Below are 15,590 nucleotides of genomic sequence, written 5' to 3'. Positions count from 1 at the left end.
CCTGAGATGCAAAATGGGTTGTTGAAAAACAAGCCATGTGCAAATAGTTTAATTTTCCGTTTTGATGCTTATCTTTGTCTCCCGAATTTCATCGGAGAGGCTTTAATTGGCGTGTGGGTAATAGTTCCTAAATAATCCCTTATTAGATGACTTCAGATGAGTTGCGAACCAATAACGTCTTAGTCCCAAAAGTGAAAGTAGAATTTGAAGGCTCAGGTCAGTCAAAGGGCTCATTTGAGCACCTTTTAGTTTGCTGAAAAAGCTAATTAAAGAACGTTTGAAGGTTAAAGTCATTATTCCGTGCTGTTGTCGTGCTACAAGTGAGCCGAGTTTTGTGAAAACACAAAGGGCAGAAGTCACAGAGGTGGATTACTGTCAGTCCAGGCTACAGAGGCACAGAGAACTGTGGCATTAATTCCTATAGAAAGGTAGACAAACACAGTCACTGACTAACAACTTTCCCGCAGAGCCCTATTGTCTAAGCACTTTCTTCTGCTTTGGGGCTCTCTTCGAGTTGCTACAGTCGTAACCAGATCCCAAACTAGGTAACGGGGCGACTTTAGGGCGCAGAATTCTTGACCTGTGAAACAATTTCCACGACAAAAATCGCTGTGGGTCTTGGCAGCTCCCTCCGACATTTACTTCCCCCTTCAGCGGTGCTAATTTATTCATTACTTGGCAGAAAGTTAGCAGCGCAGCAGAACTCTGCTGGAGCCCGCAGCACCCTCGGCACCCGCCGCCCCCCGGCTGCTGCTGCCCTCTGCGCTCCGCGGCCCCGTTTGTGGGGCGGCTCTGCAGGAGCTCAGGAACTTCGCGGACGGCGGCGCCGCTGCGCAAGAGCCGCGCAAAAGCCGCGCCAAAGCCGCGCTGCGCGGGACCTGCGCCCCGCGGAGGCTGCTGGAGCGCAGGGACACGCGGCGCGCCCGCGCGCAGGAAAATCCCGTGGGCTAATCCCGGTGGCTGTCAGCAGCAGTTTGCGCCTTTGTGTGTGCGTGTGCGTGGACAGCAGATTGCAAAGCCGGGCACACAAAGATAGGCGCACACAGGCTCAGCCGGAGCTGCTCAGCCTCGCCTCCCGAGCGCCCGCTGCCTTCGCGCTGAGCCGCTTTGCCCCACTCGCTCTTAAAGTCTAGATTTTTAGGTCTGGCCACGGCTGTAGATCTCCCCAGATTCAAAGAAACAGATGTTTGGGCTGATTATGGATGGGGGGGAGGAGGAGGGATCCCTGCAGCTGCAACTCAAATAAATATATTGATAAAATATTTCAGTGGTAATAAATACGCAGAGATCAGCTCGACCTTGCGAGGTCTTTATTTTAATTTTTTTTACCCCATATACAAAAATCTTTATCAAACCTCTATTCTATGGCTTCAATAAACAGAACCCATTACCTCACGGCAGCTTTTGTTGGCCTGTATACAAGCGAGAACAAAATGGTTATTCAGGAGAACGCTTTCGATTTTTATTGTGTGTAGTATGCACAAAGAGCAGTGTTATTGTATTAAAAAGAACCATCTGTAGCAGAAACAATGGCATCAAATTATCTTTGAATACCCACTGCAAAAATATAAAGCTTTTTTATTATTCTTCTGCTGTACGGTGGGGGACAGAGAAGTGACTTTTTTGTTGTTGTGGGTGCATTCTTATAACACACACACAAAATCAGCCATTGGGATTTTTTTTAAGCCATAAACGATTTTTTCCCCTCTTGTTCCAGGGACTGCAGTTAAGAGCTAGGGCTAGGACTTGGAGGATGTGTAGGCAAACGGAAAGAGAGCCGGGAGAAGAAAAACCGAAATGGATTCATTCTCTGTCCTGGATGAAGGAAGAGAGGAGAAGAGAAGGGGACGTGCGAGCTTCCTTCAACTGCCTCTGTCCGGTGAAAAGTGCTCAGACCCCCGGGGCTGCGCCGGGCTCCGAAGTCCACGCGGACTTTCGCGTTGAGCTGCCAATCAAACCGCTCACAGCCACCACCCTGCTCTGGCACCGACATGTAAGTAGCTGCAGCACAACTTTGACATTCACAGTTTTTCCCCCCTCCTCCCCCGTGACCTTTAAAATGATCTGGAAATGTAGCTCCCACCTACGACCCGCCGCTCTGAGCTCCACTGCGTTAAGCTCGGGGACTCGCGTACGGCTTTGGGCTCGGCTGAAAGTGCGCGGCCGCTCATCGCGAGCGAAGCGGTGGGCAGAAGCGCTCCCGGTCCGCGGGCTGCCTCTGCCCCGCCTGCCCCTCTCCCGCGGAGCTCACGGCCCGCGGGCAGCGCTGGGCTAGAGCAGAGCCGGACTCTCCCCTGCTGCCCCGGGGTGTTTCAGACGGGGCCGCTATTTTGGCGCTGTCCCGCGGGGCGAGCCGCGGAGAGGCGCGCAGCCCCCGGCCGCGCATCGCACCGGGCGAAAGGCTAGAAGCCACCGCGCCGCTCCCGGCGATTCTCCGTGGGTTTCCCGGGCCGGGAGGTGCCCCAGGCCGGGCGCTCCGCGGGGGCGGCCGGGGCGGTGCGCGGGGCGCGGAGCGGCCGCCGGGCGGGGGTTCCCCGGGCGCGTCGCTCTCTGCCGCCCCCTGTGGGCGCTGCGCAGCCGCTCCTCCCGCGGCGCCACGCGGCGATTCCCGGCCCAATCCCGGGGAAGGGGGGCCGGCCTCGCGGGGCTATCCGCACGCCCAAAGCGGGGGTACACCGTGGGCAGAGGCGGCGCATCGCCGGGCCGGGCTCCGGCTGCGCGGGGTCCTCGCCCGGGCAAGTCGGTAATAAATCATCAGTACCTCTAACTGCCCGCCGCTGCCTTCTGATGCACTTGGGGCTGGGAAAGGCCCGATTTTGACATATTGGCTCATTATAATACCATTTAAAGGGAAACTCTTTTTAGTTACAGTTAGCAAAGTTGAGGTTGGATTTCCCCCTCTTCGCCCCCCCCCCCCCCTTTTTTTTTTCTTGGTAAGAATTTGGTAGATAAAGGTTAATCTTGGGCTGAATGATAGAGCTGTGATTGACAAGAGAAAAGGTGTTGAGGGCAGGTCGAGCTGTCTTATTTACAGCCCACTGCTTGCTATAGAGCCTTTGTTAGGACTGGAAAGCTAATTTAGTGCTGATCAAAAGCACCACAGAGTTAAAGGACTGGTAATGACTGCTAATTTCATTTCAGCCTCATACATCCCCAACTGCTGTAATTAAAGACATGCTATTTAAATACAGGTGAAGGGGTTTTTTTAGTAGGGGGAAAGCGTGTAGCCGGTTGCAATTTTATTTATGGTTAATATGGTAAAAGTCCAACATTTGATTTATGATTTTAGAGATTTGCTTTTTTGCACTCTTCTGCCCCTGCAGAGCAGGGCTGGGCAGCAGGGCCGGCCGTGCGGGGGCAGGGTGAGGACAGCGCGCCGCAAGCGAGGGATGTGAGCCCCCAGCTAGCGTGGGGTTATCTTATTTTTAATTATTCCCATCAAACGGCAGTCAGGAAACATCGGAAGCGCTAGGGAGAGGGGAGACGGAGGGACACGTGTCAGCTTTTAAGTGTCTCTGCGGAAGCTCGGGTCGTCATATTATTATTATTTTTAATTAAATTATTTTAGCACTCCACGGCTGGTTCGCTGGCTCTGAGGCGTAATTTCACAACCGATATAACAGTTTCTTTCTGGGAAACATCAAAGGATGAAAGCTCTACATTTCCGTAGTTGGTTAAAATTGATAAAAAAAAAAAAAAAGAAAGAAAGAAAAAGAATTTAGCCTTTAATCTCTTTTTATCCACGACGACTAAAGATCTGTACTCGACCCCGCTCGGCTCCGGGCTGCCCGGGCTCCCCCCGGGCTCCCCGGGCTCCCCCCAGGCTCCCCCCGCTCCTGCGGCCGCTCCGCGCGGGGGGCGGCGCCCCCTGTCGGCCGCGCCGGGGGTGCCCGTGGGGAATTCCGCGGGACGGGCGCGCCCGCGGGAGCACCGGGAGCACCGGGAGCACCGGGAGCACCGGGGCGGCAGCAACGGGCGGGCGAGGAGCCGGCGCCTGGAACTGGCCCGGAGTCGCTGCAGGGGTTAAAGTGCGCACGGTGAGGTAGGGACAGGCAAGGTGAGCGGAGAGCCCAGCACAGCGACCACGGGCAGGGAAGCTACCTCGAATTTGCACTGTTTGCTCTCCGGAGATGAACGTGGGCAAAAAATAAGTGAAGTGCCACCGATTTCTTTCTAAGCAGAGCCTTCCATAAGCCTGGGTCTTACAGAAATGCTGATATGTGATGCTCTCCCACACCTAGGCAGAGCAGGGGGGCTGCTGCGGGACCGCGCCAGCCCGGCGGCCGGCGGGACATCCCCGACAGACCAACTTCTTTATTGGCAGCCTTAGGCACAAAAAATAAGGATTAATTTTTCATCGTTCCCAACTTTGGTGCTCCAGTGCTGTCAGTAAATGCCAGCCTTTCAGATGCTCGTGCTTGTGTTTTCCTCCCAACGTGTCTTAAATAAGTCGGTGTTGACAGGTGTTGCTTGTAAGCAGCGTTGAACGGTTCCTTTTCATTAAGGAAACATTTTCTGAAATGGCATATGTTTAAACCCGAAGCAATAAAGTCACCTCAATCACCCCTCAAAAAAAAAAAAAAAAGAAAACCCACCAAAAAAAAAAAAAAAAAAAAAGAGCAAAATAAACACCCCCTCCCCAGTTCCTGGAAAAGGAAGAAGCGTTATCTTAAGTGAATGCCTGAAGCGCGATTTTATTTCCTCACTGTAGAGATGACAGATTTAAAAGAAACCTGGTGATATAAAACGATTAGCCAAAATATGTGATGTGCTGCATTGCCACCAAGTTTTTAGATGAATTCTCTATTTATTTTATAGGATGCACGAAGCTCAGTGTAGTGCATTTAACGGCGGTATCTGTGAGTTGTGGTAACACCCAGCACGGTTTATGCGTCTTGCGTGCAAAGAGAAAGACTAATGGAAACCAAATTTTTTCTGCTAAATTGGGGTTATTTTGTATCTCCTGTTGACAGCTTGGATGAAAGTCATAACGCCACTATTTTTCTATTAAATGAACCCTATGGCTGTTGGTCTCACAATAAACTTTTCACTTTAGAAATTATATTCGGATAGGTTTTTATGAAATATTATTGTTTGTTACGCTGAGTATACTTTCTCCATTCTTTCAGTTGGATCTCCGCTCGAGACTCCCTAATAAGTAAGAGCGCCCAAAATAAAGACATGGCATTTTCTATAAATAATAGCAAGAACCCTGCACACACTTCCTGTACGACGGAATTCCCAAATTTCCTTTACCGTTTCTTTAGTTAGCACGCGTTCAGTATACATAACTCTGAAATTAAGAAAACATATACATTTGTACAGATCTGTCAAGCCAGTTATAAACAGAGGTATTATATGTCAATTACCACAGGAAACGGAAAAAATACAGAGCGCTTGTACACATGGTTTAACATCAGGAGGCACTTTACAAAAATTTAGTGACTCCTGCCGAAAGGTGAATGATTAACCCGGTTCCAGGAGAGGGGCTGTTAGTGCTCCTCTTAGAAACAGCAGTTGTGAGGGGGCTGTAAAGGGGTCGTAAACTCCCCCCTCCCAAGGGCAGAAGTTGGCACATAAAATCAAGGGTCCCGAGTGATCAGTTTAACCAAAATGCGGTTTTCCTGGGCTCCGTTTGTAACTCAGTTGCCGGGTTTTATTCTGCGGACGTTACTCAAGGGAGCAAATGCTGTAAATCTGGGATCGGGTCCCAGGCTTGGCAGACAGCTGGCAGCAAGGGGGGGGGGGGGGGGTCAGCTCTGTGCTCAGCTGGCAGCAAGGGAGTGGGGGGGTTAGCTCTATGTTCGGTCTCGTTCATCTCCACTTGGAAGAAAAGTGCATTTTTAGTTTATTTATGTCTTTTGGAAGGAGGTGGTTTTGGATGCCGGCATTTCCTACATCTCCCTCTTGAGCGGTGGAAGGGGAGACTTGAAGAAACAAACCAGAAAAACAGCCTCAAATGCCAATTTCGCACTTCACCTTTTCTTGCTTCCCCCTCAGCCTGTCCCTGACACCTGCTGCCCTGAGCACCCGCAGCATCGCCCCTTCTCTCCCAGCCCATGGGCACCCCCTGGGCCTTTCTTCTCACATTCATCCACTCCCACCGGGAAGGCTCCCACAGGAACAGGCGGGGTATTTGGAGAGGCCCCGTTGTCGAGCGATTTCCATGGAAAAAGGGCTGTGACACCCTGCCGACAGCACCCCACACCCCAACCCAACGCAGATCGTTACGTGGCTAAAGCACTTCTCCTGCCCCGTCTGCCGCACACACCTGCAGGGCCTCAGCCTGGCTGGAGACTGGCGGGGAGTCCCACGGGCTCCCTTCTGCTGCCTTGGAGGAGCCCGAGGCCCCCTCGCCTCCCTCCGCTGCACCCGGGCCTCCTCCGGCAAAGGCTCTTTCAGATCTTCGGAGTGGATAGACACATGGGAAGTGTTGTTGTTATTATTTATAGCAGCATCTCTCTGCTCCGATTAAGCGCCGTCTAAATATGAATTCACAGTATAGACAGCTAGTCTATAATTTGAATTAAAATCCTCCCAACGAGCCCGTCGCTGGAGAATTCTGAAATCACAAGCCTAAGTTGACACAATGAGCCCATGGTGTCAATAAACCATGGGCGAGATGGAGAGATTGTCACTCCAGACCATAACAGTTCTGAAAGTGTCATTACCGTCTGTCCTGTCAATGAGCTCCAAATTAAGGACTATGAGGAACAGCGAGATAAAAGTCACCGTCTTGGCTCCATTATGGGCGATCGTGTCAGTGATCTGAGAATCACTGGAAAGGGCTTTTTTTTTTTTTTTTTTTTTTTTTTTTTTTTTTTAATGTACTTTTCAAACCATGCCTCGGGATGCCAGGGTTTGAGGTGCGCTGAGAGAAGCAACCTTGAAGCACCCCAGGCTGTGCTTCATGCGTTCCCATTGAAACTGCCACAGATTCTTTGGGAAACGGTGTGAATTCAATGGAAGAGCTGGAATAATTCCATCAAAACTGTGCTGGGGCCAAAGAGGACTTCATTTGATTTGGGCGATATGTGTGATCCCATGAACAGACACTTTTTTTAGACCATTATTTTCTTAAGTCAACACAAAGATGGTGAAGGGGAAAGAGGGAAATAAAATAGAAGCCTCAACTTTAGGAAAAGACAATATATTTGAGATATCCCCTTCTCGGCATTAAGACTTTCAGAGAATGTTCCCAGTCTCTCTCTCCTTCGAGCCTGAGAGAGTTAAGGGAACTTATTCAGGAATTGGAAATCTTCAATTCTGGATTTTTGTGCCTTTGTGGGTTTAAGCAAAGCAGTTAGCGTTCTTCAGGAGGGGTTTTGTGTTTAATATACATGAGTTCATTCAACTACAATGGGAAAAGAAAACTCATTTGTTCTTATAAAACTAGGAAGGAAAGATAACTTTAAATAGACTGCCAAAAAGGATCCCGCTCGAGGGGGTTGCCTTCCTGCTAAAGAGCCAACATTCAACGGTAATTTCACCCCGTTACGTTGTACAGTAATTCCTAAGTTTATCCTCGCCACCGATCTTGATTTTCTGATTTACTTTAAAGATCACGTAAGAAAAAGTACGGGCTTCATGCATACTTTCCTTTGGGAAAGAAATCCCGGGAGTGAGATTTTAGATGCAGGGCAAAATTAGCGGGCAGTTTGAGAAGGCTGTTGGCTATTTATGAAGAGTCATGGAAGCCTGTTTGGACAATCGGCTTCTCCATTTACTGAGAAGCCTTTTGAAAGCGACTTCGAGAGGTGGTGTATGCGAGTCGGCTTTTCTGCTGCTTATTGTGTACGTTAAACTCCTCCAGGATCCGAGTTTTATTTTTTCCTTAAATTTCGCTTCTTGCAGCACTGGTCAAAAGCGGAGCTTCTTCTTTTTCTTTTTTGTTTCTCCCCTTTTTTTTTTTTTTTTTTTTTTTAATCTCTCGGCTGTTTGTTTTTTGCCGCCCCAGCCCCGCAGCCCCGGCTCACGCGTGCGGTGGTCGCCGGGCGGGGAGGTGGCAGCGGGGCCGCTCGGGGGCACAGCGGGACCCCCGGCGCGGGCGGGCCGGGGGGAGCTCGGCAGCCCCCGCTGCCCCGGGGCCCCGCGGCCCCGCTCGGGCCCGGGCCGTGCGCTGCCCGCCCGGCCGCACGTGTGCTCTCCCTGCGCTTCCATTCGGGAGAACAGGGATGAAAGGAGAGGCCGGGAGCAGCGCGGGGCTCCCTCGGCATTCCCCGGCTTTCAAGGGTCCTTAGAACCCTTGAATGAAATTATTGGGCGAAATGGGGTCTGGCGGGACCGGCTGCGGCTCGCCCCCTCCTTGGTTTGTACGTGTAATGCCACTTCTGAGAGCGACAATCGGGCTACTTGCTGGACAGGGAGGGACAAAAAGGAGATTAAACCGTTTTAAATAATAATAAAAAATATCCCAAACGCAAGCAGAGTGGATTACACTTGCTGCGGCGCCTCGGCTCCCCCCAGGTTCCCCGAACAGCCGCCTTCGGGCCTCGCAAGCAGAATGGCCCCAGCCTCACCCCCGCTTGCCCCCGCCAAACTTCCCAAGTTTCCGGGAGCCCTTTCAGCGCCCGGAGGATCTCCCCGGCTCTCCGGCCGGCGCCGTGGGAGATCCTTCTTTGGCTGAGGACATCCTGTATTTGCGCCATCTCGGGACCCTGCAGGGGCTGGGGAAGGTGGCTCGGGCAGCGGGGCTCCCCCGGCTCCTGCCCCTGTCCTGGGCTCGTACCCAGTCCAAATGTGGCTTTTATTCTAGGACATTTCAGACTATATCTCCCCAAGTCTTCCTCGGGGTACTACTGCAAACTCACCATGTGATGATTGAAATTCCCCAGAGACTGGGGTATAGTTAGTTCATTAAAACTTCCCTGACTAACTTCAGCTCCAGAGCGCTGGGCTGCTACAGCATAAGAGGGCCAACAGGAAAACTATCTGCACATTTTCGTCTTTGTCGATTTTTTTTTTTTTTAACGTAATGAAATTAAAACTTTTGGAGCTCACAGTTGACATTTTGCAGAAAATTGAGTTATCAAGGCAGTAATTATTTCACGGGGAGATAAAACTCTCATAGCCCTAACTGTCAAATAGGGCCCTTTTCAGATTTTAATTACAAAATAAAATTAGTCTGCTCTTCCTCGGAAGGGTTTGTGAGTGGCTAAACAGAGCTTTCCCCAATACTGGTGGTCGTCAAACTCTGCTAATTAGCAATGCTGAGAAATTCCAGTTAACAAGGACATTCTCTAAGTCTCTGCAGGTTCCCTGCCGTTCGCCTTCATTTCCATAAGAAGATTAAGAGTGGAGGGGAACACACTCAAATGCAGATGCAGAAAAGAAGCGTTTTTAACAAGCATCATAATAGTAAGATGCTTGGCTAGTTCTCACCTAATTACTGCAAGTTAAACCTCTATTTGCAGCTAAGGACAAAAAATGGAGCTGCAATCTCTCATCTCCACAAGTCTGCTTAATAGTTTGCTTTAGACTGGTTACTAGTAGGTTCAGGGAAAAAAATAATATGAAAATGTGTATATTCTTTCCGATACAGTTAACACGATAGGTTGTATCCGTAGGGCTTTTAGAAAAATCGGCGAGTATTAGAACAATAAATACATGAAATCCAAGTAGTTAACATTCATTTGCTTTTTAAGACACTCATAACCTGGAAAGAAGAGTGCGTGTGCCGCAGAGCCCATCACTGAGAACGTTTGCAGACTATTTGTTTAATGTAAGCACTTTTCATTTCCATAAATTATACCAAAGGCAACGATTTTTTAAATCCACTCAGATTAAACCGTCCCTCTGCAGGCCTCCCTTCCCTGGCCGTATTCTTAGAGAGCAGTGATGTTATTGTCATTAATATAGAAAATCAGGGACCATCTTTTTTTTTTTTTTTTTTTTTTTTTTTTTTTTTTTTTTTTTGTAGTCAGCTTCCCGGTCTGCCTCTGCTTCCGCCCACCCGTGTGTGTATTCCCAAACAAGCAAACCTCCATACCCAGAAGAAAGGCGCAAAATGGCCCAAAAGAGCCACCGCCCTCACCTTGTTTCCTGTAGTGCATTATTATGTATATATGCCAGTTTATTGCATCGATAATTAAAAGTGTTAATTAAAATAGAGCTGTAAATACTCCCGATAACACAATTGTTAGGTATTTCCCATCCTTTATTCGTATGTTAAATGCAATTAGGGAAGGACCAGGCCCCGAAAGGCCTCCAGTGAGCACAGGGCAGCCCACGATGCCCTGGTCCTGCGTGGAGCTCTGGGCCGTGCACCCCACGCACCTCCCGCAGCTACAGTCAGAGCAAAAATAACCCTTTGCCTGCGCACCGCGAGCCCTCGCTTATCGGTTTAGCACGATGAGCAAGCACCACCACCACCCACCCATCCCCTTTTTTAAAAAAATTCCAAATAATTATCCCTAAAATAATTTTTTAATAACTTTATCAACTGCAGACCAAAGGGAGAACAATAAGACAGCAAACAGCCGCCGTGCCTTCAGGAGTGTCTGGACAATCAAAATCCGGTCATATCCCACATCACATAATTTGCACCTATTTTTCGACAGTTTAACCTATCACTTATCTAGGGGTTAGATATACATTTTCGAATTAAACGCATTGGACCCAATAGGATTTATTTGCATAATCCACGCACATAAAAAAAAAGATGCGTCCCTGTTCGCCGGCGGGTTTTTATTACTATTCTTTATTACTATTATTATTATTATTATTATTATTATTCCGCCGGGGTGTCATTTCCCGCTCCCTTCCCCCCGTCCCTCGCGCGGCTCCCGCCGGCGCCTCCCCGCCCGGGGCGCGGCCGGGCCGGCAGGGGGCGCCGCAGCGCCGCGGCTGAGGCCGTCGGGGCGCCCCGCGCTGCCCCGGCCCCCGCCCCGCGCTCCGGCCCCGCTCCGGCCCCGCTCCGGCCGCGCTCCGGCCCCTCCGAGTGCCCCGCCGCCCCGCACCCCTCCGGCTCCACGCCGTGAGCGCCATCGCACCGAAAGGCGGAGCAATCCCGTCGAGGCAGGGGAGGCGCGGAGCGGCGCGGGGGAGCGCGGCCAGGGCGGCGAGCGGCTCCCCCCACTCCCGCTCCGCGTCCTCTCTCCCCTCCTTCCTTTGTCGTCAAGTGCGGTTTAGCAACAAAGATCCCAACAAGAGAGTGGAAGTAAACTTAGCCGGGGCTTTGTGCGGCCCGTGCAGTGACAACAAGGGGAACAAAACTACCTATTTGTAGCGCCCGGCCGTCCCCCCACCGCCGCGCTGCGCCCACCCAGCGCCGCCCGCGCCGCGCAATGGGCGCGGGGTGACGGTGCAGCCGGGCCCAGCGGCGGACGGAGCGCGGCTCGGACCCGTCCCCAGCATCTGCAGAGGGGTCCCGGCGCTGCTTTGTGTTCTGCGGGGATGGCATGTGGGGGACCTGTGTTTGCACTGGACATCCCCCTTCTCCGAAACCGGGGAGAAGGTCTCGGCGCCCTGTGCCACGGCCGTACGGAGCAGGGCCCGGGGGTTGGCCGGGAGAAGGACACAGCCTCTGCCCAGGCGTTGCGCTGCGGGCTCGGCTACCCGGCGGCGGCGGCAGCAGGGCCCGCCTGGGGGCTCCGCTTCACCGCACGGCTGGGACGGGGCGAGAGAGGCACACGCAGGGCCCCGCACAGCCGGGCGGCCCCTCCGTCCCGAGGGGCACCGGCACAGGGGTGGAGGAAGCCGTTCCCGCTCCGCTCCCCCCATGGCTTCTCCTAGCCCCAAGCCAACACCAACTTAAAGAAAAGGAAAAAAAAAAAAAACCAACAAAAAACCACCACGTAGCAACAATGCTGTTTACCCACTTCCTCCAAAAGGCGTGTGTGACCTGTTGCTGGAAGGGGACATACAAAGGCTCCCAGTGGCCGCCCGGGCCGCCCCCGGGCCCGCCTCCCCGCCGAGCCGTCCCGGCGCGCCCAGCCCCCGCCCCGTTTCATGCAAAACCAGGGGAAGAGACTTGTCCTCAGTGGCGGAGCCGCCGCGCGCTGATTGGCCGGGGCGAACGCATTTATTGCCTGACAAGCCCCCATCACATGGATGGTTGTCTATTAACTTGTTCAAAAAAGTATCAGGAGTTGTCAAGGCAGAGAGAGAGAGTGTGTGTGTTTGCAAAAGGGGGTAAAGTAGTTTGCTGGCTCTTTAAGACCGAGGTGGAGAGAGAGAGAGAGAGAGAGAGAGAAAGAGAGAGAGAGAGCGGCAGGCTGAGAAAAGGGAAAAAGGAGGAAGAAGTTTTTTAAAATCAAGACTCCGGCGGTAATAATAGCAGTTATTAGCATTATTAATCCATCAGCGAAGAGGAAGATCCTGATCTTGATCCAAGTGTGGTTTTGGGGAGTCCCCCTCCCCCCTTTCCTACCCCTCCCTAGGAAAAAAAAAAAGTCCGGCTTGGGACTCCGCTGCGGCTGTTCCTCGTTTCTCTGCTCAAGGCTGGTTCCAGGCAAAAGTAGTTTGAATGTACAACATGATGGAAACCGAGCTGAAACCTCCCGCCCCCCAGCAAACTTCGGGGGGAGGCACAGGCAACTCCAACTCGGCCGCCAACAACCAGAAGAACAGCCCGGACCGGGTCAAGCGGCCGATGAACGCGTTCATGGTCTGGTCCCGCGGGCAGCGGCGGAAAATGGCCCAGGAGAACCCGAAGATGCACAACTCCGAGATCAGCAAGCGGCTCGGGGCGGAGTGGAAACTTTTATCCGAGGCGGAAAAGAGACCCTTCATTGACGAAGCCAAGCGGCTCAGAGCTCTGCACATGAAGGAGCACCCGGATTATAAATACCGACCCCGGAGGAAAACCAAGACCCTCATGAAGAAGGATAAGTACACGTTGCCGGGGGGCTTACTGGCACCGGGCACCAATACCATGACGACTGGGGTAGGGGTTGGGGCCACCTTGGGAGCTGGGGTGAACCAGAGGATGGACAGTTACGCGCACATGAACGGCTGGACCAACGGAGGCTATGGGATGATGCAAGAGCAGCTCGGCTACCCGCAGCACCCGGGCTTGAACGCGCACAACGCGGCGCAGATGCAGCCTATGCACCGCTACGACGTGAGCGCCCTGCAGTACAACTCCATGACCAGCTCGCAGACTTATATGAACGGATCGCCTACCTACAGCATGTCCTACTCCCAGCAAGGGACCCCGGGCATGGCCCTGGGCTCCATGGGCTCGGTGGTCAAGACGGAATCCAGCTCCAGTCCCCCCGTAGTCACTTCCTCGTCTCATTCAAGGGCTCCTTGCCAAGCTGGGGACCTTCGGGACATGATCAGCATGTATCTACCAGGTGCTGAAGTACCAGAACCAGCTGCCCCAAGCAGACTTCATATGTCCCAACACTACCAGAGTGCACCTGTTCCTGGCACAGCCATTAATGGCACACTCCCTCTATCACATATGTAAGACAAAGGGGCCGGGGGGGGTGGGTGGGAGGGGAGGGAAAGGAAAACTAAACAAAACAAACAACAAAAAAACTTTTATTAGAAATTCTGGACTTTTTTTTTTTTTTTTGGACTATTTTTGTACAGAGAAAACTCCGGGCGGGGGGTGGGGGTGGGGTTTGGGGTGGGGGGTCAGAAATTAAGCCGACAAGGAACTTGTATAGATCTCGGAGGGGAAGCAACTACACAAAACTTTTAAAAAGTTCTAGTTAAAACGGTAGGAACTTTGCAGAAAGTTTGCAAAAGTCTTTACCAATAATATTTAGAGCTAGACTCAAAGAGCGAAGAGGAAGATGTTTTAATATTTGCAGGAAACTTTTGTACAGTATTTATCAAAAGACACATGGCAATCAGAATGTCCATTGGTAATATAGAGAGAAGAAAAAACCAAGCTCGTGAATTTGCCAATTATTTTTAAAAAATTGGAGTCTTCTTGGAGTATTGTGGTTTTGGCAGCTGAATTTATAGCAGCTGCGAGAGGAGAGGAAATTATTTTACGACATTTGGACATCTAAATTGTTTTAGAAATTGTACAAAAGACAAAAAAAGGTAGGATGAGTACTTGCGAACCATGGGCTTGGTTTGCTGGATAAGGGCAAACGTTTAGATTGTACTAAATTTTTTTTTTTTTTTTTTTTTTTTTTACTTCTTGTTAAAAAGCAAAAATTGCCATGCAGGTTCACACGCCGTTTGTTAATTTATAATAACTTTTTGTTTCCAGACTTCATCCTGTTCAAAGAAAAGGAAAAAAAAAAAAAAAAAAAAGGAAAATTACCAACCTGAAATTACTGTGTTTGAAATATTTTCTTATGGTTTGTAATATTTCTGTAAATTTATTGTGATGATATTTTAAGTTCTTTTTTTTTTTTCTCCTCATTTTCCGTAGTTGTATTTTAAAGATTCGGCTCTGTATTATTTGAAATCAGTCTGCCGACAGTCCATGTATATATTTGAACTAATACCATCCTTATAACAGGTACATATTCAAGTTAAGTTTTTACTCCATTATGCACAGTTTGAGATAAATAAATTTTTGACATATGGACACTGAAGTTCCCCTTGAGTCTTGGATTTATTTTTGTAACGCAAGATGTTTTTTAAATAATTCATGTAGTAGAAGGTATCATCGTAGCCAATCAAATATGATACAAAATGCAGAATATATAACTATATATATATAACGCATGAATATTTTTGTAGGTATGTATATATAGAGAGAGAAAGTACAATAGCTTTAATGGAATAACTGCCTGTGCCTCCTTCGGGGGGAACGGGAATGAGGAATGAGAGGCTGGTTCCCAGTTCCCTCCCGAGGACGCGGGGTGCGGCGAGGTGCGGGGGGTTCTGTCGCCGCTGCCTTTGGCCACTTGTTGCCCCCGGAGGGGCCGAGCCGGGGCTAGCGGGGCCGGCGGCAGCGGCGGGCGGGCCGCGGGCACTGCCGCGGCCTCCGGCTCCCACAGGCGGATAATGCCCTGCTCTCTTTTCCCTACCGTGCCTCCTTCCGCTGCGGCAGGCAGGAGGGGAGCCGGCTTCCCACGGCCGGGAACCCGAGCGCGGCCGGCCTGGCAGGGGTCAGCCTTCCCCGCTTCCTTTGTCCGCCACTTCCCAAACTTTCCTCTCCTGGCTCCTGGGCCGCGCAGGAGGAGGTGAGAGGTGGGGGCGGGGGTAGGGTTGGCCGGGCAGAGGTAAGAAACAAGAAAAACCGAACAAACAAACAAAAATAGTCGAATGCCAGAGACTTTCACGTTTTATCACAGCTCTTTCTTGAATCCTATTTCTTAAATTGCCAGCGCGGTGTAGCCCCGTTTCGGACACTCTCTGCAGCCGGTCACAGCCCCAAAGAGAAGCGGTGGCGCCCGCCATATAGAAGGAGAGATCCACCGTCCGTGCCAGGTAGAGTTTTACTTTGTACAGTCGTACCCGCAGTTGCCGAGGCCGGGGCTCCGCGCCTCTCCGCGCTGCTGCGCGCTGGCGGCCCTGGCCGGCGCCAGGGCCCGCGGCCCCGGGCAGGGCAGGGGGCGATGGGCAGCAGAGCCAGGCAGCCCCTGCGGCAGCCCCTGCTCCCCCACTGAGGCCCCAGCGGTTAATTGATGCTGCTAACGCGGCTGCGGTTTCCTTTAGGAAACGCGCGAGAGGGC

At 51.4% G+C, this 15,590-nt stretch overlaps 1 protein-coding gene across 1 annotated transcript; it reads left to right on the top strand.

Annotated features, from left to right (window-relative positions):
* Window positions 1-12,466: 12,466 nt before the first annotated feature.
* Window positions 12,467-13,414, top strand: SOX2 (SRY-box transcription factor 2; the record flags this gene model as incomplete). The annotated part of the gene is made up of 1 exon (XM_082288372.1): window positions 12,467-13,414. The coding sequence occupies one exon, from the start codon at window positions 12,467-12,469 to the stop codon at window positions 13,412-13,414; it is 948 nt and encodes a 315-aa protein (XP_082144498.1).
* Window positions 13,415-15,590: the final 2,176 nt, after the last annotated feature.

This window comes from Coloeus monedula, assembly GCF_965178545.1.
Source record: "Coloeus monedula genome assembly, chromosome: 10".
Lineage (NCBI taxonomy): Eukaryota > Metazoa > Chordata > Aves > Passeriformes > Corvidae > Coloeus > Coloeus monedula.
This window is presented reverse-complemented; position numbering and strand designations above follow the sequence as displayed.